Source organism: Coregonus clupeaformis, chromosome 36, assembly GCF_020615455.1.
Source record: "Coregonus clupeaformis isolate EN_2021a chromosome 36, ASM2061545v1, whole genome shotgun sequence".
NCBI classification, from domain to species: domain Eukaryota; kingdom Metazoa; phylum Chordata; class Actinopteri; order Salmoniformes; family Salmonidae; genus Coregonus; species Coregonus clupeaformis.
The window spans coordinates 28,366,361-28,390,448 of record NC_059227.1 but is presented as its reverse complement, the minus strand read 5'-3'; the positions used below and the strand labels follow the sequence as shown (position 1 = coordinate 28,390,448).

General features: G+C 44.9%; 1 protein-coding gene across 3 annotated transcripts in view; it reads left to right on the top strand.

The window, feature by feature from the left end:
* rad51b (RAD51 paralog B) overlaps positions 1–19,438 on the top strand; it is a 57,623-nt gene extending 38,185 nt beyond the window's left edge. For all 3 annotated transcript variants that reach the window (XM_041865257.2, XM_041865258.2, XM_041865259.2), the window contains exon 10: positions 18,812–19,438. In XM_041865257.2, the coding sequence (XP_041721191.1) occupies positions 18,812–18,945 (134 nt within the window). In that variant the 3' untranslated portion in view covers positions 18,946–19,438. The remainder of the gene's footprint in view (positions 1–18,811) is intronic.
* Positions 19,439–24,088: the final 4,650 nt, after the last annotated feature.

The window sequence follows — 24,088 nt, the reverse complement described above, 5'->3', positions numbered from 1 at the left end:
GGTTTACTGTGAACGTCCACCCAGGAGGATGGAGGAGGCGGCGAAAGTTGGAGTGTTAACGTGCCGGGTTGCAACATTATAGGCTTCGCAAGTCTGCGTGGCTGTTTGTTCAGATTATCAGTGCAAATATGCCTGGGTCCTTTTCTTGTATGATCTGGTCGCAGACCTGTCATTCTGTTACAAAGTTATGACCAAAGGGATTGTTTGTGAGGTCTGAGTTTAATCTGAACTCTCTTGATCCCCCCGCAATTCTCCCTCTTTCATTTCTCGCGGTTCAGTTCATTGAGTTCCTTTGCTTTTCATTAAAGTTGCCAAGCAACTGCCGAACACATGTAAAAACCCCTGGAATGCCGGATGGATGGCATCCAAGATATTTTAATCTCCAAGTTTGATATCCAATGCTGGGTTTTGGTTCGGCTCTTCCTCTGTTTAGAATGGAGGCATCCATGGTTTGATAACAGAGTCTTGAGTGCTGTTTGTCTGTGGGAAGCCATTCTCCCTCTATTTTCTCTCTCTGTGTGTGTGTGTGTGTTTGTGTCAGCGGCCAGCCCCGTCCTGGCCGGTTTACATAGAAATCCACTGTTTACATATTTCTCCTCGTCTGAGGAGTGAAACGTGAGCACTGTTGGCAACCACTCTTTGTAATTTACCAAACTTCTCTGTTATGAGTAGTTGTGTTTTCATTTACATTTAAATTTTCGTCATTTAGCAGATGCTCTTATCCAGAGCGACTTACAAATTGGTGCATTCACCTTATGATAGCCAGTGGGACAACCACTTTACAATATATATATATATATATATTTTTTTTTTTTTCCTTTGGGGTGGGGTAGAAGGATTACTTTATCCTATCCCAGGTATTCCTTAAAGAGGTGGGGTTTCAAGTGTCTCTGGAAGGTGGTGAGTGACTCCGCTGTCCTGGCGTCGTGAGGGAGCTTGTTCCACCATTGGGGTGCCAGAGCAGCGAACCGTTTTGACTGGGCTGAGCGGGAAATGTGCTTCCGCAGAGGTAGGGGGGCCAGCAGGCCAGAGGTGGATGAACGCAATGCCCTCGTTTGGGTGTAGGGACTTATCAGAGCCTGAAGGTACGGAGGTGCCGTTCCCCTCACAGCTCCGTAGGCAAGCACCATGGTCTTGTAGCAGATGCGAGCTTCAACTGGAAGCCAGTGGAGTGTGCGGAGGAGCGGGGTGACGTGAGAGGACTTGGGAAGGTTGAACACCAGACGGGCTGCAGCGTTCTGGATGAGTTGTAGGGGTTTAATGGCACAGGCAGGGAGCCCAGCCAACAGTGAGTTGTAGTAATCCAGACGGGAGATGACAAGTGCCTGGATTAGGACCTGTGCCGCTTCCTATGTAAGGCAGGGTCGTACTCTGCGAATGTTGTAGAGCATGAACCTACAGGATCGGGTCACCGCCTTGATGTTAGTGGAGAACGACAGGGTGTTGTCCAGGCTCTTTGCACTCTGGGAGGAGGACACAACGGAGTTGTCAACCGTGATGGCGAGATCATGGAACGGGCAGTCCTTCCCCGGGAGGAAGAGCAGCTCCGTCTTGCCGAGGTTCAGCTTGAGGTGGTGATCCGTCATCCACACTGATATGTCTGACAGACATGCAGAAATGCGATTCGCCACCTGGTTATCAGAAGGGGGAAAGGAGAAGATTAATTGTGTGTCGTCTGCGTAGCAATGATAGGAGAGGCCATGTGAGGATATGACAGAGCCAAGTGACTTGGTGTATAGCGAGAATAGGAGAGGGCCTAGAACTGAGCCCTGGGGGACACCAGTGGTGAGAGCACGTGGTGCGGAGACAGATTCTCGCCACGCCACCTGGTAGGAGCGACCTGTCAGGTAGGACGCAATCCAAGAGTGAGCCGCGCCGGAGATGCCCAACTCGGAGAGGGTGGAGAGGAGGATCTGATGGTTCACAGTATCAAAGGCAGCAGATAGGTCTAGAAGGACGAGAGCAGAGGAGAGAGAGTTAGCTTTAGCAGTGGTTTATATCGGGCAGACCATGGTGGACCCACTGCCTGAGCAGGTATGTCAGTTGTCTGCATTGTTCAGTCAGTGTGGGATGATAACGGCCTGGTCCCAGATCTGTTTGTGGGACAATAGAGGCTTGAGGTAACATGCACAATAATCATTAGATATTCAAGTGATTATGGCAGTAGGCAGATTATGCATTATTCATGTAAACACCTTACTCTGCTTATCTTAATCGGCGTATGGTCAAAATCGAAGTAAGCATACGCCGATTAAAACACCTGATTTTCTAATCAATTTTTCAAATTATTAGGACATGTAACTGGGCGTGACTTGGAATATAGATATGCATCTGTTGGTCACAGATACCTTTAAAAAAAAAGTAGGGGCGTGGTCAGAAAACCAGTCAGTATCTGGTGTGACCATCATTTGCCTCATGCAGCGTGACACATCTCTTTCGCATAGTTGATCAGGCTGTTGATTGTGGCCTGTGGAATGTTGTCCAACACCTCTTCAATGGCTGTGTGAAGTTGCTGGATATTGCCAGGAACTGGAAAATGCTGTTGTACACGTCGATCCAGATTATCTCAAACATGCTCAATGGGTGACATGTCTGGTGAGTATGCAGGCCGTGGAAGAACTGGGACATTTTCCGCATCCAGGAATTGTGAACAGATCCTTGCGACATGGGGCCGTGCATTATCATGATGGTGGCGGATGAATGGCACGACAATGGGCCTCAGGATCTCGTCACAGTATCTCTGTGCATTTAAATTGCCATCGATAAAATGCAATTGTGTTCGTTGTCCGTAGCTTATGCTTGCCCATACCATAACCCCACTGCCACAATGGGGCACTCTGTTCACAATGTTGACATCAGCAAACCGCTCGCCCACACGATGCCATACACATGGTCTGCGGTTGTGAGGCCGTTTGGATGTACTGCCAAATTCTCTAAAACGACATTGGAGGGAGTTTATAGTAGAGAAATGAACATTCAATTCTCTGGCAACAGTTTGGGTGGACATTCCTGCTGTCAGCATGCCAATTGCACACTCCCTCAGCTTGAGACATCTGTGGCATTGCGTTGTGTGACAAAACTGCACATTTTATGCTGTTTAATCAGCTTCTTGATATTCCACACCTGTCAGGTGGATGGATTATCTTGGCAAAGGATAAATATTCACTAACAGGGATGTAAACAAATTTGTGCACAAACATTGAGATAAATAATATTTTTGTGCGTATGGAAGATTTCTGTGATCTTTTATTTCAGCTCATGGAACATGGGACCAACACTTTACACGTTGCGTTTATATTTTTGTGCAGTATATTTTACTATGTCAATATTTATTTGTTGTCAATGTTTTGGCATCAAACTGGTGGCATTTGTGAAAAAAGTCAGTAGTTGGTAAAGTTGCAGATAATGCCATTGTTGATTAGATGCTTTTTTCATTAATTAGGCTATTTTCTCTTGAACCTATGGTTTGTCCACTATAAACTCATGGACAATATGGACACAGATATACAAAATTAATACTATATATGAATACATTTTTTAAAAAGTTATTAAAGTATAAATTACTAAAGTTACCATAGATTGCGTTAGTTTTTTTGTTAATTACCTAAATTACAGAAGATTCCGCTAACTTTGCAACCCTAGTCTTGCCTCCCACTGTGGAGACCAGAACACAGTGTGTTGTTTGTGGTTGATGGTTGATGTTTTATGTCAGTCATTCAGTCACACGCTGTACTGTACCTATGGAGGGTGTTGGGTTGGTTAATGGTCCCCCCTTCTCATTGTGACCGTATTCATTAACCTTTAGTAGTGGTGTCTGACAGAGGGCTGGAGTGGTGCTGTTGTTGTGTCTCAGAGGTGCCAGCAGCTGTTCACTGGGATTAGCTGTCTCTCTCTCTCTCTCTCTCTCTCTCTCTCTCTCTCTCTCTCTCATCTCTCTCTCTCATATCTCTCTCTCTCATATCTCTCTCTCTCATATCTCTCTCTCTCTCTCTCTCTCTCTCTCTCTCTCTCTCTCTCTCTCTCTGGTTCTCTCCTTTACAAACATGTAGGAACGCACAGTCACACACTCACATACATACACACTCTCGCTCACACACATGTACACACTCTGTCTAGCTGATTCTTCTCCCACTTTTATTTAGTCTCTTTCTGTATCCCCCCCTCTCTCTCTCTCCCCCCTCCCTCCCTCCCTCGGCCCTACCACATAGACAGTGCTGCCCTGTGTTGCTCCTGCGGCCTGACCTTTCCAGCCCTGACAGCTGACACGCAGCCCCGTTCCCACACCACACGCCTGCCCTGGCCACATCCTCTGGAGGACCCCCAGCCAACACATACACTTGCAAGGACGAGCACACACGCACAGGGACACATGCACACTGACGAGACACACACACACTGACACAACACCACACACACACACCCACCGACACACACTCACCTACACAGGTCAGCCAGCAGCTACTTCCTAATTCCACCGTCAACCACACAGAGCGGAAACGAGCCTATAGCTATTAAACGCCAGGGCAGGAAAGATGCAGCAGTACAATAGCACCAGCGGCCGCCTTTGAACTCCCTCAGTATTTGCTCAGTTCAACGTTCAATGGGAATTATGTAATTTATTTACTTGAGAGGGCCGTAGTGATGAAACGGCTGTAGGGCTCTGCTGGGAGCCAATGGAAAAGACATCTCCTCTTTGTTTCTCACTACTGCATTTCATTGTAAGCGACTGATTACGGTTTGGCTCTGAGGGCCACCTGAGTTGCTTTGTGTTCCTGTGACCTATGAACTTTGACCCATAAGCATCAGCAGCCTAGTTCCCATAGTAGAAGTCTTTGGCCGTGAATCTCAGCCCATGTATGTCAGAGACTCAGAGTTAATAGTGGAGTAGGAGCAGGAGCGGAGCGAAGCAGGCCAGAGGGTGGGGAATAATGGTCTCCCTGTTTGGTCTGTGGCTGTGCGACTTAAGACAGCGCAGGGGCAGCGAGGGCAACGGGGGGCAGGAAGCAGGGGAAGCCTATGGGAACACCAATATCCTCTCGGAATTAAATTGCCAAGCACCCGCTTTGATCCCTTTGAGAAGGGGGTTTTATTCGGGCCAACTTTCACTTGCCCTCTCCTTCGCCCACCACCCCCTCCTCCTCCTCCCCTCTCTCTCCATTCCACCGACCAACCGCTCTCTCTCTTCATGCTCAACAGCTGGCTGGTGACAGTGCAGTTGTCCAGAGAGGGGTACTGGATGGAAAGGAAGGCGCTGGCCAGAGAATACCGGGGTAGTTGTGGCAGTTGGGCCGGGTTAGCCCATTGATTCACCCCTGCTTTCTCTTTCTCTATTTCTCTCTCTCCCTTCTTTTCCCACCCTCTTTTTCTGTCTCCCTGTGTGGTGAGACTTGCAAGCGTAGGGCCTGTAGGGATGTGGGCTACTCGGCTACGGCGGTTTCTGCCTCGCTCTCTGTCTGTGTGTGGTCCACCAACATGTCTGAAACAGGGACGGTGGTCATAAAGAGGGGGGAGGGGCAGCCACCGCAGCCATTACACCTAATCTCTGTCACATTCTACACTTCACACTCATTCTGCCGACTCACTGTGGAACTCAGTAATACGTTTTTTTTCCCCTCGTAACATTAGCATTAAAAGGGTAACCTGGTCCCAGATCTGTTTGTGCAGTATAAGCAACTTCTTTGGTCGTATTAGCCCTAAAAGAGTAGCCTGTTCCCAGACTGGTGTGTGCAGTAGAGCCAACTCCTATATGGTCGTTGTTAATGCCAAACCCATAGGAGTTGGCTACACAGCACAAATAGATCTGTCACCAGGCTACTAAAAGAGAAGAACACTGAGTATAGTGGTATTAACACAAGACATTTAGAAACAGAATAAAAATGATATGAAACCAGTATATTAACACTAGTCTCGCTTTGAAAAGAAAACACTTTCACTTCCTCCTACAGATTCGGTTCTGCTTCTCTTGAGGTACTCATGTTGTAATCCCCTCTTTTGTTTCTTTACTTTTGGCTCTAGAATGGGGAGACTGACTGAGTGCCCTATATCAGGGGTTTTCAAACCTCTCCTCTGGGACCCCCAGATGTTCCATATACTACTTCAGAGCTAGCACACCTGATTCAACTTGTCAACTAATCATCAAGCCCTTGACTAGTTGAATCAGGCGAGTTCGTTCAGGGCTACAACAAAATTGTGAAAAGTCTGGGGGTCTCCGAGGAAGAGTTTGAAAACCACTGGCCTAGATCTCTAGGTCTCTAGTAAGGCTCTCTATATACTGTTAGTTACAGTCAAGACTATCTGAATTTGCCATGATTCTCTTAGTCTGGTCCCAGATCTGTTTGTGCTGTCCTTCCAACTCCTATGTGGTCAATGTCACGTAAAACAGCTCTAACCAATCTGGGACTAGGCTATGATTTATTTGTAGTTTGCTAAAGTGGTTAATTTACAATAGTTGAATGAGTTTCAAACCCTCCTGTGTACTGAGCGGAGACCAGAGTCAACAGTCAGGAGGCACAGAGATCAATGGCCAGACTTTTAATAACGCATGTTGTTTTATCTGGGAGAGTGTGTTGAAGGTTTAATTAAGGCCTAGTAGTCTCGCTCTCTCTCTCACACACACACACACAAGGGGCCAGACGAGCACCTGTGTTCCCCCTGTCCCGTAAGCAGTGTCTTGTTTGTTTTGATGAATGGCCGTCCTCCCCTTGCCTGCCTGCCTCCAGTTCTGCAGTAGATGGCTGTCAGGAAGTCTGTTGCCAATGTGGCCTCTCCACGGGATTATGAGTACTAAGAAGAGATTTGTATACATGCCTTTTAGATCCCATATCCGGACTGCAAGTTATGTATTGTGTGTGTGTGTGTGTGTGTGTGTGTGTGTGTGTGTGTGTGTGTGTGTGTGTGTGTGTGTGTGTGCTAGAAATATATAGAGTGGGAAGTATAGAACAGGGTTCCCCAACTGGTGGCTTGATTTGTTTTATTTTTATTTTGTATTGTTGGACATAAAATACTAAAAACACCAGGAAATCACCTCCTAGTGATTTCTATTTGGGAAATCTGTTCCCAAGTATTTCCACGCATAATAGAGAGACACGTGATCATATACAAATGTATGCAAGGTTTGAAATTATTATGTTTTAGTCAAATATTATATTTATTTGGGCTTCTTGCGGTCAATTTGCAGTCTACAAATTATTTCCGTCCCCCCGACCAGCCACTTAAGAAAAAGTTGGCCCACGGCTAAATCTAATTGATGATCCCTGGTATAGAGAGACTTGGTCTGTGTTCATAATAAGATTACTTTATTGTCCAATGTACACAGATGTCCAATGGCAACTTGTCTTCTGCTTTATTCCAATCACATATGAGTCCTTCTCACTGTGCTCACCTAATTTCCAACAGGTAGTCTCCACTCCACTCTAACGTAAATACTATAAAACTGTACATGACGTTGCCATTAGCAATTGAGCCCTCATGCGAATTCTAATGCAACACACCTGTAATGTATTTAGTGCTGTGGAGTTAAATACACTGTGTAGTATTTGTCCGTTGAAATTGAATATTGAACATATTAGCAGAACTGACGAACGTTGGAGAGGAAGAGAAAAGGTTATGGAGAAAGTAGAGTGAAACAGAAAAGAGAAAATGGTGTAAGACTAGGCCTATGTTGCTGAGAAAGAAAGAAGTCTAAGGGAGGGCAGGGAAGAGTTAAGTCTGTTTCCTGGCGGAGAATAAATTAAAAGTGGCTCGTAATCACATTGCAGGAATGCAGTCAGTGTACACTGTTAAACACTCCCTAAGCCCTGGCTCCACTTCACTCTCTCAGCACTCCACACAAAGACCTCTTTGTTCTCCTCTTCCTCGTCTTATAAAGAAATGCCCCCCCCCCCACCCCCCTTCTCTCTCTCTCTCTCTCTCCTCTTTTTTTATGTATTTCCTCCTCTCTCAATCTCGGTTCTGCTCTCTCTCGGTCTCAGCTCTCGTCTCGTTCGTTCTGTTACACTTCTATACTCATTTTATCGGGCGCTCCCCCATGTCTTCTCTATCTAAGCCCTCTATAGTTTTTCCCCTCTCCTCCTCACACTTCAAAAGATCATATTTCTCTCCAAAGCCTTTTCTTTTTTCATTTCCTCGAGGGTTTGAATAGTCCCAAGGTTGCTGCTGCTGCATATTGAGAAATACTATCTTGGGATAGAAAATAAAGTGAGGGAGGGGAAATGAAAAAGAGAGAAAGAAAATATTTTCGGACCCCCTAGCAGCGCACAGAATCTGGTGGACTTTAATCTCCTGTGCCTAGCAATAGCATACAATCCACAGAGAGAGAGAAAGCGAGAGACAGAGAAGGAGAGGGGCAGGGTAGTTAAGACTCCACTGACATGAATAGAGGGGTCATAAAAATGAGCACTGAGGAGAAAGGGGATATCTAAGACTGCAATTGGAGTAAGGGGAGGGATAGTTATACAGTGGGGGAAAAAAGTATTTAGTCAGCCACCAATTGTGCAAGTTCTCCCACTTAAAAAGATGAGAGAGGCCTGTAATTTTCATCATAGGTACACGTCAACTATGACAGACAAATTAAGAATTTCTTTCCCAGAAAATCACATTGTAGGATTTTTTATGAATTTATTTGCAAATTATGGTGGAAAATAAGTATTTGGTCACCTACAAACAAGCAAGATTTCTGGCTCTCACAGACCTGTAACTTCTTCTTTAAGAGGCTCCTCTGTCCTCCACTCGTTACCTGTATTAATGGCACCTGTTTTAACTTGTTATCAGTATAAAAGACACCTGTCCACAACCTCAAACAGTCACACTCCAAACTCCACTATGGCCAAGACCAAAGAGCTGTCAAAGGACACCAGAAACAAAATTGTAGACCTGCACCAGGCTGGGAAGACTGAATCTGCAATAGGTAAGCAGCTTGGTTTGAAGAAATCAACTGTGGGAGCAATTATTAGGAAATAGAAGACATACAAGACCACTGATAATCTCCTTCGATCTGGGGCTCCACGCAAGATCTCACCCCATGGGGTCAAAATGATCACAAGAACGGTGAGCAAAAATCCCAGAACCACACGGGGGGACCTAGTGAATGACGCCAGGGGTAACACACTATGCCGCCAGGGACTCAAATCCTGCAGTGCCAGACGTGTCCCCCTGCTTAAGCCAGTACATGTCCAGGCCCGTCTGAAGTTTGCTAGAATGAATTTGGATGATCCAGAAGAGGATTGGGAGAATGTCATATGGTCAGATGAAACCAAAATAGAACTTTTTGGTAAAAACTCAACTCGTCGTGTTTGGAGGACAAAGAATGCTGAGTTGCATCCAAAGAACACCATACCTACTGTGAAGCATGGGGGTGGAAACATCATGCTTTGGGGCTGTTTTTCTGCAAAGGGACCAGGACGACTGATCCGTGTAAAGGAAAGAATGAATGGGGCCATGTATCGTGAGATTTTGAGTGAAAACCTCCTTCCATCAGCAAGGGCATTGAAGATGAAACGTGGCTGGGTCTTTCAGCATGACAATGATCCCAAACACACCGCCCGGGAAACGAAGGAGTGGCTTCGTAAGAAGCATTTCAAGGTCCTGGAGTGGCCTAGCCAGTCTCCAGATCTCAACCCCATAGAAAATCTTTGGAGGGAGTTGAAAGTCTGTGTTGCCCAGCGACAGCCCCAAAACATCACTGCTCTAGAGGAGATCTGCATGGAGGAATGGGCCAAAATACCAGCAACAGTGTGTGAAAACCTTGTGAAGACTTACAGAAAACGTTTGACCTGTGTCATTGCCAACGAAGGGTATATAACAAAGTATTGAGAAACTTTTGTTATTGACCAAATACTTATTTTCCACCATAATTTGCAAATAAATTCATTAAAAATCCTACAATGTGATTTTCCGGATTTTTTTTCCTCATTTTGTCTGTCATAGTTGACGTGTACCTATGATGAAAATTACAGGCCTCTCTCATCTTTGTACAGCGTTGTAGGCTGCTTTGGTCAGTACGACCAGTATGTTGCTGACCACTTCTGTTTACAGTACGAGTGTTTTATAGCCTGGGTGTGACCTCTCACATGCTGTTCATTTAGTTACTCTGATGTGAATGGGTGTTTTTCATCACTACATTTTACACATTTAGCAGACGCTCTTATCCAGAGGGAATCGAACCCACGACCATGGCGTGGCAAGCGCCATGCTCTACCAACTGAGCTACACGCTACACATCAGTAGCTAGCTAGCTCTCCAGTCTAGACTCAGGCTTCTCCAGCTGCTGCTCAGTATTCCCTCCACATAGTCATGGGGACATAAGTGTGTGTGTGTGTGTGGTAGAGGGAGAGACGTGTGAGTGTGTGTGTGTGTGACATTTATTATAAACACAAAGAGCAGCGTTTAAACACATTGGGCTTTATGGCTTCGTTTCACTCCTCAGTCATTCCTGGAGTAGTGAACCCCCTCGCTCTCCAAGGTTTATGCCATACGCAGGTGTTCAGACATTTTGTCAATATCTATCTGTGCCCAGACACACACCTCAGATGTGTGTGTATGTGTGTTTTTATATATGCATGTGCTTACGTGTGTGTGTGTGTGTGTGTGTGTGTGTTGGAAGTTGGAACCCCACTCCCAAAAATGAGTCACCCTCTATCACAGCTGCAACCCTCCCAGGACAGCCTGTTCCCCTGGCAGCCAAGTGCATCACATGCACTAACACACTAATAACCACAGCTGTAAAAGACAAATAAATGTACCACCTACTCCGTTAAATATGACTCAGAACCTGGACACAACATCTTGGCGCTTTCACAAGAGAGGTTATGTGGGGAAATGCGCATGGGGTAGTGTAAAAAACAAAAATGAGCATTTCTTATTAGACAAATCCAGGTCGTCCCGCCGTGTTTCAGTACTTTTTTATCTGTTTGGTGCCTAATGAACATGAGAATGGTGTGAGTATCTAGTCATCTATCATCCTTGGGCAAAACAGAATGAGAAGTTGTTGTCATTGAGTAAAAGCATGTGTCAGTTCTGAAGTGGATGTCTTTTGCGCAAACTCGCGCACAATCAACTGTCAAACAAGAACCATATTGGTGATGGTTTCAATGCGTTGGTTATACACCAGTGGAGGAGAACGGCTCATAATAATGGTTGGAATGGAGTGTAATGGATGGAATTGAGTGAATGGAATGGTATCAAACCCATGTAAACCATGTTTTTGATACCATTCCATTTACTCCATTCCAGCCATTATTATGAGCTGTTATCTCCTCAGCAGCCTCCACTGGTGTACAGTCATGGTCAAAAGTTTTGAGAATGACGCAAGTATTGGTCTTCACAAAGTTTGCTGCGTCAGTCTTTTTAGATATTTTTGTCAGATGTTACTATGGTATACTGAAGTATAATTACAAGCATTCCATAAGTGTCAAATGCTTTTATTGACAATTACATTAAGTTTATGCAAAGAGTCAATATTTGCAGTGTTGACCCTTCTTTTTCAAGACCTCTGCAATTAACTTCTGGGCCACATCCTGACTGATGGCAGCCCATTCTTGCATAATCAATGCTTGGAGTTTGTCAGAATTTGTGGGTTTTTGTCCACCCGCCTCTTGAAGATTGACCACAAGTTCTCAATGGGATTAAGGTCTGGGGAGTTTCCTGGCCATGGACCCAAAATGTCGATGTTTTGTTCCCCGAGCCACTTAGTTATCACTTTTGCCTTATGGCAAGGTGCTCCATCATGCTGGAAAAGGCATTGTTCGTCACCAAACTGTTCTTGGATGGTTGGGAGAAGTTGTTCTCGGAGGATGTGTTGGTACCATTCTTTATTCATGGCTGTGTTCTTACGCAAAATTGTGAGTGAGCCCACTCCCTTGGCTGAGAAGCAACCCCACACATGAATGGTCTCAGGATGCTTTACGGTTGGCATGACACAGGACTGATGGTACCGCTCACCTTGTCTTCTCCGGACAAGCTTTTTTCTGGATGCCCCAAACAATCGGAAAGGGGATTCATCAGAGAAAATGGCTTTACCCCAGTCCTCAGCAGTCCAATCCCTGTCCCTTTTGCAGAATATCAGTCTGTCCCTGATGTTTTTCCTGGAGAGAAGTGGCTTCCTTGCTGCCCTTCTTGACACCAGGCCATCCTCCAAAAGTCTTCGCCTCACTGTGCGTGCAGATGCACTCACACCTGCCTGCTGCCATTTCTGAGCAAGTTCTGCACTGGTGGTGCCCCGATCCCACAGCTGAATCAACTTTAGGAGACGGTCCTGGCGCTTGTTGGACTTTCTTGGGTGCCCTGAAGCCTTCTTCACAACAATTGAACCACTCTCTGAAGTTATTGATCCGATAAATGGTTGATTTAGGTGCAATCTTACTAGCAGCAATATCCTTGCCTGTGAAGCCCTTTTTGTGCAAAGCAATGATGACGGCACGTGTTTCCTTGCAGGTAACCATGGTTAACAGAGGAAGAACAATGATTTCAAGCACCACCCTCCTTTTAAAGCTTCCAGTCTGTTATTCTAACTCAATCAGCATGACAGAGTGATCTCCAGCCTTGTCCTCGTCAACACTCTCACCTGTGTTAAGGAGAGAATCACTGACATGATGTCAGCTGGTCCTTTTGTGGCAGGGCTGAAATGCAGTGGAAATTTATTTTTGGGATTAAGTTCATTTTCATGGCAAAGAGGGACTTTGCAATTAATTGCAATTCATCTGATCACTCTTCATAACATTCTGGAGTATATGCAAATTGCCATCATAAAAACAGAGGCAGCAGACTTTGTGAAAATTAATATTTGTGTCATTCTCAAAACTTTTGACCACGACTGTACACTGAGTATACAAAACAATTGACCATTGAGACATGGATTGTGTATGTGTGCCATTCAGAGGGTGAATGGGCAAGACAAAATATTTAAGTGCCTTTGAACGGGGTATGGTAGTAGGTGCCAGTCACACCGGTGTGTGTTAAGAATTGCAACGCTGCTGGGTTTTTCGTTCTCAACAGTTTCCCGTGTGTGTCAAGAATGGCCCACCACCCAAAGGACATCCAGCCAACTTGGCACAACTGTGGGAAGCATTGGAGTCAACATTGGTCAGCATCCCTGTGGAACGCTTTTGACACCATGTGGAGTCCATGACCCGAAGAATTGAGGCTGTTCTGAGGGCAACTCGATATTAGGAAGGTGTACCTAATGTATGGTATACTCAGTGTATAAGTGGAATGAAATTACACAACCACTTTTGTTCTCTCCATATTTAGGCACAGTGTTTGGGGGTTAGCAAACACACAAACACACACACACACACACACACACACACATTTGTTTTATTGTCCTTGTGGGGACCAAACAATTGATTCCCATTCAAAATCATATTTTCCCTAACCCTAATTGTAACCCTAAACCTAACCCCTAAGCCTAAAATAGCATTTTTCCTTGTGGGGGCTGGTGAAATGTCCCTACTTTTCCTTGTTTTACTATCCTTGTGGGGACCAGAAGGTAAAACCAAAAACACACACTCACACACAACCAAACTAACAGGAGAAATGGAGCATTTATGAATCATCCTAGTTTCATTCTAGCTCCCATTCGATGAGCTCTAATTTGGATCAGATGAGCCAGCCCTGTTCTGTTTCACAGTGACTAATGACTATACCCTAAGCATTATGTTGGCCTGGCACACAGCGATAACATCAGCTCAGCCCTGTGCCCTCGTACACTAAAGCCAGGCCACGTTACGTTTATGTTCTGTTCTTCTCCCTGCTGCTCCGTGAGCCACAACACAACAACGATTCGACATGACATCGGAAGGGAGAGATTTTTTTCTAAAGATGGCCTATTTAATTCGGGCTTAGGAGGAGCTTATTAGCAGCAGACCTGGGTTCAAATACTATTTGAAATAATTTCCAATTCTTGATTGAGCTTGCCTGTTGCAATGGAACCAATAGAACAGTCTTTAAAGTGCAAACCCCACCTACCTGGCACTCCGGCAGGCTAGTGCAAACAAACAACGTATTTGAAAGATGTTTGAATAGTACTTGAACCCAGGTGTGCTTATTAGTAGCCCAGACAGACGGCAGCAGCGTAGCAGCAACACAGCCGAGCGGAGCTGCAATGTTCTTCTGTAACCCAGCGTGATCCAACGCCTCCCATTAGAGGCGCATAGATAAACATGAAACAAAAGGGGCCTTGGCTTGGCTGACTCAATGTTTCCAGTGGTCCACAGGGGTAGAGGGTGGGAGGAGTGGGGTAGGGGAGTACCGGGGAGGGGGAGAAACACAACCGCACGGCCCAGCAGAGTCTCTGCCTGGGATACAAGCTCCAAGCACACTGACTCATTATTAGCAATCAGAGGCTGTGGATCTGGAACCCTTTAGCTGCTCTCTTGCTGCAGTTCTGGAGCTCCGCAAGGGTCAAGCTCCCATGACTGGCTGGGGCTCTGCGCTGAGAAGAAGTCGAACTGCATGCCGAGTGGTAATAGCCCCTCTGTAATTTAGCAGTTTGATTTGATTATTGGTGAGGTTTGTCTTGGGCCCGGGCCTGTGAAACTTCGAGAGAGAAGGGGCTATTTACAAACTATTATGTAAGACTTCAATCAGGCGGTGTACTCCGTACAGCAGAGAACCAGAGTGGCGTGGAGGATGGTGGTGGGGGTGTTGTTTGGTCCCTGCTCCTATAGGCCCCATGTTGTTACCCTTTCCTCTGGTAATGGACTGGCCAGCAGAGAGCTGGGGTGGTGGGCTTGGCTGAGCTCCAGCAGGGGGCCCACCGCCCTGTGTTACTTTATACAGCGGCAGGTTTCACCAAGGTGTTCATTTCAAGACTCCCCTTTATCTCCTTCCCTGATCCCGACTGTCTCCGTCTGAGGGGCCATAAATTAAAGGTGGAGGGGTGGATACAGGAGCCCCCTCTGACAGACAGACGCAGAGCTCCTGTTCTTCTGTTCCCCGTCCCCTATCGCTTACATGGACCCCTGCCTGCGGAGCGCTTTCTATCGCTCATCTCCCTCCGACACACACGCACACACACCATCAAATTGTTCATGTATTTCACTCTTCTTTCCTCCTAATACGGCATCTCTGCTTCCACTCAATGCCCTGTCGAGGAGAAGAGAGGATCTGTCCTCCTCCATCCGAGTTGTTATTCTCTCTGGTGTCTCGCTAGGACTAACCCATTTTGTCTTGTTTTGCTTCTTTTTGAAAGGGGGAAAAGTCAATCATAAGCAAATCCTCCATAACTATCTTGACTCATCTCCGGGCTAGTTTATGAGTGTGGTCGTGTTAAAATAACTATCCAGTGTTTCCAGATATCTATGAAATATGATCTATAATTAATTACAATATGAGGGAAATAGTTTTCCTTTAAAAAATGTTTAATGATGTATGTTAAAAAGCAGCTTTTCTGTGTTGGATTGGTTTGGGCGTATACTGGTCATTAAAAATATTCATGTGAATAGACTGCTGATTGGCCAGCTCTTCCTCCTCAAGAGGATGACATCATCCTCTATGAGGAAATAGCAAGCATTTTTTAAACGGTCTGTTTGAGATACAAGTTTGAGGTGGTGTTTTTGAAGTGCTTTGGCCACAAATAGGATGAGTCAACAATAATATTTGGGTATGAATTAACAGAATGTGAACTTTTAAAAGTGAGACTTTCATTGTACAGTTGCTTTAAAAGGCAGTAAAAACTCATTTTAGCTGCCTCGGTTATGACTCAGTGGTTGTAATAACAGGCCGAGCAGCACAGAGAGAGGCAGTGAAACGGAACATTTCCTCCTCCTCACCCCACAGCACTGTCAGTTCTGCTTTGGTACAAAAAAAGCTCTGAAACACGCAGAGGTGTTTAGAGAAGCACGTTCCGCCAGACTAGATTGGTATGTGTTTATTGTTTGCTTATCTTTCGGCTGCGTGTGTATTTGTCTCAGGGAGGGCATAGCAGCGTGCTGTATGATTGAGTCTTGGAAGGTCAAGAGGTCAGATTCTGGGGACTGAAATAAGGGGGCATGTGAAAATGATATCATGGATACTCCTGGGGCCGGTTGCACCAGTTGGGTGTAAGAAAGTTGGTCTTAAATGCTTTGAGTCAAGCGTGTTTTCACAGAATATACCTTTTGATATTTGATTACAATTAGGCTGGGAAAATGTTATCCAAATTGAGGTGTGTTCATGATAATAATTTTTAGTCTAGTTTGCTCTTCTAACAGTGTTATCAGAACATTTTGCTAGCATGTTAGCTAGCTATGTAGCCTATGCTAGCCTAGTATAACAGGTGGATTATTTTGCTAGCCTAGGCTATATCCCGACTAAAAGCCCTTGACTTCCGATTTTGTTTCACCGAATCTCCGTCTGTATATTTGGTTATTTGATCTGTCTGGGCAAATACTTGGAGGTGGCAGCTCAACTATTTGTTTGCTAATATCTGATAAGACAGATTTAGCATGCTACGTAGCGTAAATCAAGTGTATTATTGACTTGTGCATAGGCAACTCGAAAAGCCCCCGGAGGTTATGAAATATGAACACGAGACTCACATCCTTTTGAAATTAATGATTGCTATTATTTTCTGTGCATATCAGGAAAGAAGATAGTCCCGATTGAACACCCTATGCCTCCTCCCTACGAGGCGTAGAATCTACACCCAGGTGTAGCTCATAGAAGGGCTACGCCTAGGTGGTGCAACGGGTCTAATTTTTAGGTCCGGCGTAGAGCGCATTTTACGCCGGACCTAGAGTTGCGACCCACTTACAACCAACTGGTGCAACCAGCCTCTGCGGTGGACAAAGTCAATAAATCTCCTCCGGAAACTGGAATGTCACTCCCGGAATGTCACTCCCGTTCTTCTTCTTATCACGTGCCCCCTCCTCCTCGACTTTTCACTCCATCCTCATAGACCAGTCTACTCCACTTCCCCCACATCTCAACAGTTTCCACTCAACGGTGTGGCTGTGAGAGGGAGTTGAAGAGCTCTAGGCCTTAATTGAATATGGTTTAATGTTCTGTATGTTTCTTGCATCCTGGGGGCATTCTCCAGGGGCCTGGTACGACCCATACTGTAACTGGACCATCTCACAGTTATGGCAATGGCTGTAGCTATACAAGACCTATACAAGACGAATACTATACAAAGCGATCAGCAGACATACAGTAGAGCGATCATTTATAAACCAGGATTTCCCATGGATACAGTAGTGGTTCAGTGCTCCTTACTTCCTGGTGTCTGGGGACGTCCGTGATGGAAACAGAAACAGGTGGGGAACGGCTGAGTTGGGTCCAGGCAGGGTTCAGAATAATCTCCTGGGCTCCGCATTGTCCTCAGTCCTGCTGCTTCCCTTTAGGATTGACTTCTCCCCAATGGCTTTTTGTTCTCAGGACAATCACCAATGATTATGATTTCTGCCCTTTTCTGAAGGAAGATGCTCTTTTGAGATTAAAGAAGGCAGTTAATTTTGTGATCAAAAGCTAAATGTGGGCCGGGTGAATCGGGGCGGTATTGTGGTGACAGGACTCTGGTTGGGTAGGGTGTTGTCGCATGGCGTCTTCGTTAGTAGGTTAGATACAGTAGAAGTTGGTTAGATATAGTACAGTAGCTTCAAGATACAGATTAGAATAAAACGGTGAGTTGCAACAAAAGCATCTCTATCCTTCATCATTGTAACCACACCTAGTCTAAACATTCAGGTTCACCATTTGAACCTCCTCCCAGCCATTCGGAAGTTACCTACCAGCAGGGTTGGGGAGTAACCGATTACATGTAATCTGATTACTAAATGTAATCAGTAGTTAGCAGACATTTTTTTTGGTAATCAGATTACAGATACTTTTGAAAAACTAGATTTACTTCTGGAATTACTTTTAAAATCAGAAAGGATGTTAATAAGACACCTTTCTGTTTTCTCGATTACATTTCAGCATTGAAAAAAGGCGCAAGTTTAAGTTTGTTCCATCTGAGCGAGTCTGACCACAAGTCAGAGACCACTATGATGACACACCAAATGTGTTTGATGGGTCCTTTTTGTCTTCTTCTTATGCCTCTTAAGGGAAAAGTCATCAGATTACGTTAGTTTTGGTAATCCAAAAATGATGTTACTGATTACAATTTTGGACAGGTAACTAGTAACTAACGGATTACATTTAGAAAGTAACCTACCGAACCCTGCCGACCAGAAACACCATAGTTATACCTAACAGAAACACCATGCATAAAGAATGAAAATGAAAGTTAGCCTAGCTCCACGATTACTCTTCACCTGTCTAAACTGCATACAGTACACTTTGACAAGTTAAATGTGTATTTGGTCAGTTGGGCCCATTTCACTTCACGTGTTCCACAACGCAGTCAAACGGACGTACAGCTGTTTGTCATGGTCTGTAGCCGCCCTGTTCTTTCTGAACCCAGCTCCTCTCCCCTTGAGGAATGGATAAGGATTATGGCAAAACAAAGAGATGTTATAAAAATACCCCCGATGACGTCCATAGGTATCTAAGTAATCCATCCCCTATTTTTCTTTGGGCCAGGTTTTGTTTTACAAAGTCTGTTTTGGATCAACGTTTTCTGTAAATGTTTACCTCAAACATGAGACCACATTGGTCCCTGACTCCCTACCCATATGGTAACCTATTGAAACAAACCAATGGTTGGCAATTTCCTCAAGCCCAAGGGAGTCACAGAGAGAACTCTTGATGAGAGGGTATTTGTCATTCAAAATAAAACTCAGATGGATGAGTAATAAGAAAATCCATATACACTGGTAATGTAATACCTCGCTTCTGTTGTTTCAATGCAACCCAGATCTATTACATGTTAAAGGCCCTGTATTGTGTTTTCTAGGAAATGATGATAACCAGGAAGCGTTGCATCAAGGCACAGACCCGGGCCTCCAGCCAATCAGAGTGCGGACAGGATTCAACTACAACCTGACACAAGCCACTCCTGCTGCCGTTGGCCACCTGAAGCGTCTTTGACTCTGGGAACTGTGTGTGTGTGTGTGTGTGTGTGTGTGTGTGTGTGTCAGGGCTCTACAGTGCTACCATTTTGGGGGCATATGCTCCTAAATATTTTGCTGTGCTACCAGGAATTTTTATTTGGGCATACCAGTGCCCCTAGAAAAAAAATCACCCAGGTAATAATTGTTGTAATGATTTCTCAGCAGCCTCAGTAGTATGCAAACGTGGTGGCACAGAAATAAAGTAGAAGAGAGAGCTTTTTCATAAGATGAGCTTCAAAAGTAGAGGATTCATATAGGCCCAATGTAGGTTATATCTCAATCTTAAAAATCTATTTTTCTGGTGGTAAACCTTGTATTTTGTAATTGCTGGCAATTCTTATCATTAAAAAGGGGCAATCTGCAGTTAATACATCAAAAAAAATTTAACGTATAAGTGAATGATACAAACCCATTGTTTCTTGAAGAGCATAACTTATAAATGCCCCATGAGCTTAGCAGCCAAAATATAAGCTTGTTTTCCCAACGTTTGTAAATGTAAACAAAGACTGTATAGCCTCAAAACAAAAAACTATAATTTTGATGTCATGGATGGCCAGTCCTTGCATCCATAGCTCTGTCTATTCATTTGAGTGTGGTTACATTTCCCCATCCCCAACCTTTTACAGAAACATAACCCTTTTGTTATCGTTTCAACTGCAGATTGCCGCTTTAATACCTAAAATATTTGTCATTGTGCTCCTACATTTTTCAGCTTAGGACCACATGTGCTCCTTGTAAAAAAACGTAGAGCCCTGTGTGTGTGTGTGTGTGTGTGTGTGTGTGTGTGTGTGTGTGTGTGTGTGTGTGTGTGTGTGTGTGTGTGTGTGTGTGTGTGAACTTGTGTGTGCGCACGCACGTGCATGTCTGCTCACAGTATGTGTGTCTGTCTGTGAAAGTTTGTGTCTTAGTGTCTTTAACATTCCCCTTGCTAATTAGAATGTTCTCAAAATACCATGTACAATACTGTATATTAAAATAAAACACTTCACCAACCTACCAGACTGAAGTCAGTGTTGTATTAACCCCTTATCAGTTCCTGTGTGGGCGAAAGAAGGATTAGTCATAGATCTATTGCAATGCCGCTGTCTGTCTAGCTGGCTTCTCTGAGCTGAAGATAAGGGGAAGCTAGTTCAGAGTTTGCTCAGTGGGAGACTGATAGGAGTACCAGCCAGGAAGGTCTGTCAATGTTTTATAGAAGTAGTACTCCGTGTCAGGAACGCAGGTGAAAGCCTAACACAGAACCTCTCAGATACACAACTCGGCGGATTTCCTCCTGGACACCACTCAAAGACTACCCTACACTGAGTATACAAAACATTAAGAACACCTGTTCTTTCCATGACATAGACTGACCAGGTGAATCGAGGTGAAAGCTATGATCCTTTATTGATGTCACTTGTTAAATCATCTTCAATCAGTGTAGATGAAGGGGAGGTGACAGGTTAAAACATAATTTTTAAGGCTTGAGACAATTGAGACATGGATTGTGTGTGTGCCATTCAGAGGTTAGATGGGCAAGACAAAATATTTAAGTGCCTTTGAACAGGGTATGGTAGTAGGTGCCAGGCGCACCGGTTTGAGTGTGTCAAGAACTGCAACACTGCTGGGTTTTTCACGCTCAACAGTTTCCTGTGTGTATCAAGATTGGTCTACCACCCAAAAGACATCCAGCCAACATGGGTCAACATGGGCCAGCATCCCTGTGGAACGCTTTCGACACCTTGTAGAGTCAATGTCACGACGAATTGAGGCTGTTCTCTGGGCAAAAGGGAGTGCAACTCAATATTAGGACGGTGTTCCTAATGTTTTGTACACTCAGTGTATACCGTCACCATCCCACAGTATAGTACAGTACAGGACATATTGCACTAACTCATCCCAGACTTTCAGTGTTTACCACCAGGCATGAATGTATATACAGATGTTTCTCCCTGGCCTGCAGAGTGGTGGTATGTAAGTACTGACGCTCTGTGTGCTGTGGCTGCTGTGTAATGGCTCATTGTGTATAGCTGTGGCCGTCTGTGGTTAAACATTGCTCTGCTGTGTGGCTCAGCAGGTTACAAGGCACTGGGGGAGAGGAGAGAGAGCAGACTGAACAGGTTCCGCACACACACAGCCACGGCTGGGAGAGTTTACCGGGAGACTGAAAAGTGCCTCTAAGTCGGCTACTAATTGACACCTTTGAGTGGCTTTTAGCTTGAGGAAAACCCATCAATCTTCTGCTGACTCAAATGGGACTTGATAGGCCGTTACCATGCCTCCCATTCCCATGACTTCTGTTCCCATGGCTCCTCTAGTTCTTTAACGGGAAGTTTGGCTGATTAGCTGAACAATGGTGTTATTTTGGGTAGTTCCTCCTTTTTCTGTTGTTTTTCACTCTGTGTGTATTCTTTTACATACATCATACAGTAGTCACATGCTTTTGCTTGTGTGTGTGTGTGTGTTATAGCTCACTGCCAAAGAGAGGAGGAACAGTAATAAAGTATCCATATAGATCCTCTATTGAGGTACAGTAATATAGTGGTAGTACAGTGATATATCCTCTATTGAGGTACAGTAATATAGTGGGAGTACAGTGATATATCCTCTATTGAGGTACAGTAATATAGTGGTAGTACAGTGATATATCCTCTATTGAGGTACAGTAATATAGTGGGAGTACAGTGATATATCCTCTATTGAGGTACAGTAATATAGTGGGAGTACAGTATTTTTAGTCATATGCGGTTTGTTCCAGAGCCATTCTTTTCACGCCAATCAAAGATAAATGGTAGTCCTCACGCTGTTTTATGTTCTGTGTTTGGTCAACTCACCGAATAAGAACGTTCTGTCAAGTCCAAACACACCACTATTTCACTTGTAAGGGAAAGGGAAAGAACTGCAGTGAGGTATCGCACGCACATGCACATACACACAGCTAGTCTTTATGATGAGTGTGCAGTGCTGACAGGTATGCCAGTCTGTAGCTGTTTGTTGGAGAAAGCAGTGCTGTTCAGTCTTGGCTAAGAGTGTTCAGACAGGACCACAGTCACAGGGCCCCAGCACAGCCTCAGGGACAGACCGACAGCACTCCCTCACTGAGATGTCAGCATTTGTTTTTTCCTTCACACACCCTGATGATGGTTGGAAAGACCCCGCAGCAGTATCTCACACTACCCCGCCTTCGCCTATAACTAGAGAGGACCCTAGTCGATGCCAAAACCACACGTCTCAAATCTCGAATCACAGTACCTCCTTGCACCTGCTTTTTTGAAACGCCATCGTCGTAGGCTTGACTCGTAGCCAGTCAGGAGCGATGAGTTACTTATGACACGGCCTGTGGGAGGTGGAGCACCACGTGACTGGACTCGGGCTCCGCTCCTGCAGGTTGACTTAGCCAGCACAGCACTGGAGTCTTGGAAAAAGTGTGTCATAATGGCTGAGAAATTGGAGCAGGGTCACGGGGCTGGGAGAGGGAGTGAAGTTCGCAAAACGCTCCGTCTGTCCCTATCAGCTCATCCCTGTCGCTACAGCTGTCTCCTGCCCAATGAGAAACGGAATGACAATGGAACATGGGAGATGGAGATTGCATGGCCCCTCTGCTCTCATATTCACTCTGCTTTTGTTTCAGTTTTCTAGTTTGTTATTCTCTCTGCTTGTGTAATAATCCTTTACTAAAGATTTGTATCTGAGTCAGGCTCCCCCTTTTAGTATTGGTGCTATAATCAGGATCTGTAGGGCTGCTGTCAAGTAAAACAACTCCCAGCAATTCAATTTATTTTCCTCAGTTTTGTCAATGTTCAACTCCATCCATGCCTTTACTTTGGCAAACTCAGCTTAGTCAAATACTGTTGGCAGTCATTCAAATAGGCCTGTCGGTGAAATATGTCAGTCAAATAGGCCTACTCATATGTTACTTCAAGTTGATGTTCCCAAGTCCCCTTCCCTTGTCCTAATTTACCCCATGTGTGCTCATCACATCTTTTTAAATCAGAGCCAAACGCTTTAGTCTGATAAGGAGAACCCAGGAGGTATGGAGCTCTCTGTCTCTCTCTCTGTTTGTTCTCTTTTTCAAACACAGGGGAAAATACAGCTGATGGAGGCATTACAAAGTCTATACCAGTAGCAGGAGCAGGATTCTTGCTCAACAACTACAGTACTGGCCTGGTCTCCTTTTTTCCCCGCAGCAGCGCTTCTTAAAGGTCCAATGCAGCCATTTTTATCTCAGTAGCAAATCATTTCTGGGTAACAACTAAGTACCTTACTGTGATAGTTTTCAATTAATATAGTCAAAACTGAAACAAATCGCTTCTTAGCAAAGAGCAATTTCTGAAGGAATAATTTTACTAGGACTGTCTGGGAGTGGTCTGAGTGGGGAGGGGAAAACTGAAAACTAGCTGTTATTGGCATGGTAACCTAACGTAGCAGGCATAGAAAGACGCCTGAGAAGAGTTCCCACTTCCGTTTTTCAGGGGAAACGGAAGTTAGGTTGAAAATACTGTATCCCTGAAAACCGTATGTTGGCGTTTTCTGACGACTCCTTATAGGCTATTGGCAGAGAGGTTTGGAACTCTTCTTTATTGGTCTATTAACTAATTAACTGCCTGGTGATGTCACCAGGCAGGCCAAAACTCCATCTCACCAAAATAGGCTGAAATGTCAGGGGAACTTTTCAAACAGCTCTTACACTAAAAGGGCATTATCATCATTTTCACAATTTCACAGTATTATTCCAACCACATAGTGTGTTAATACACTAAATGACCAAAAGTATGTGGACACTTGCTCGTCGAACATCTCATTCCAAAATCATGGCCATTAATATGGAGTTGGTCCCCCTTTCGGAGTTGGCCTCCACTCTTCTGGGAAGGTTTTCCACTAGATGTTGGAACATTGCTGCGGGGACTTGCTTCCATTCAGCCACAAGAGCATTAGTGAGGTCAGGCACTGATATTGGGGGATTAGGCGGCGTTCCGATGGGGTCAGGGCTCTGTGCAGGCAGGCCAGTCAAGTTCTTCCACACCAATCTCGACAAACCATTTCTGTATGGACCTCGCTTTGTGCACGGGTGCATTGTCATGCTGAAACAGGAAAGGGCCTTCCCCGAACTGTTGCCACAAAGTTGGAAGCACAGAATTGTC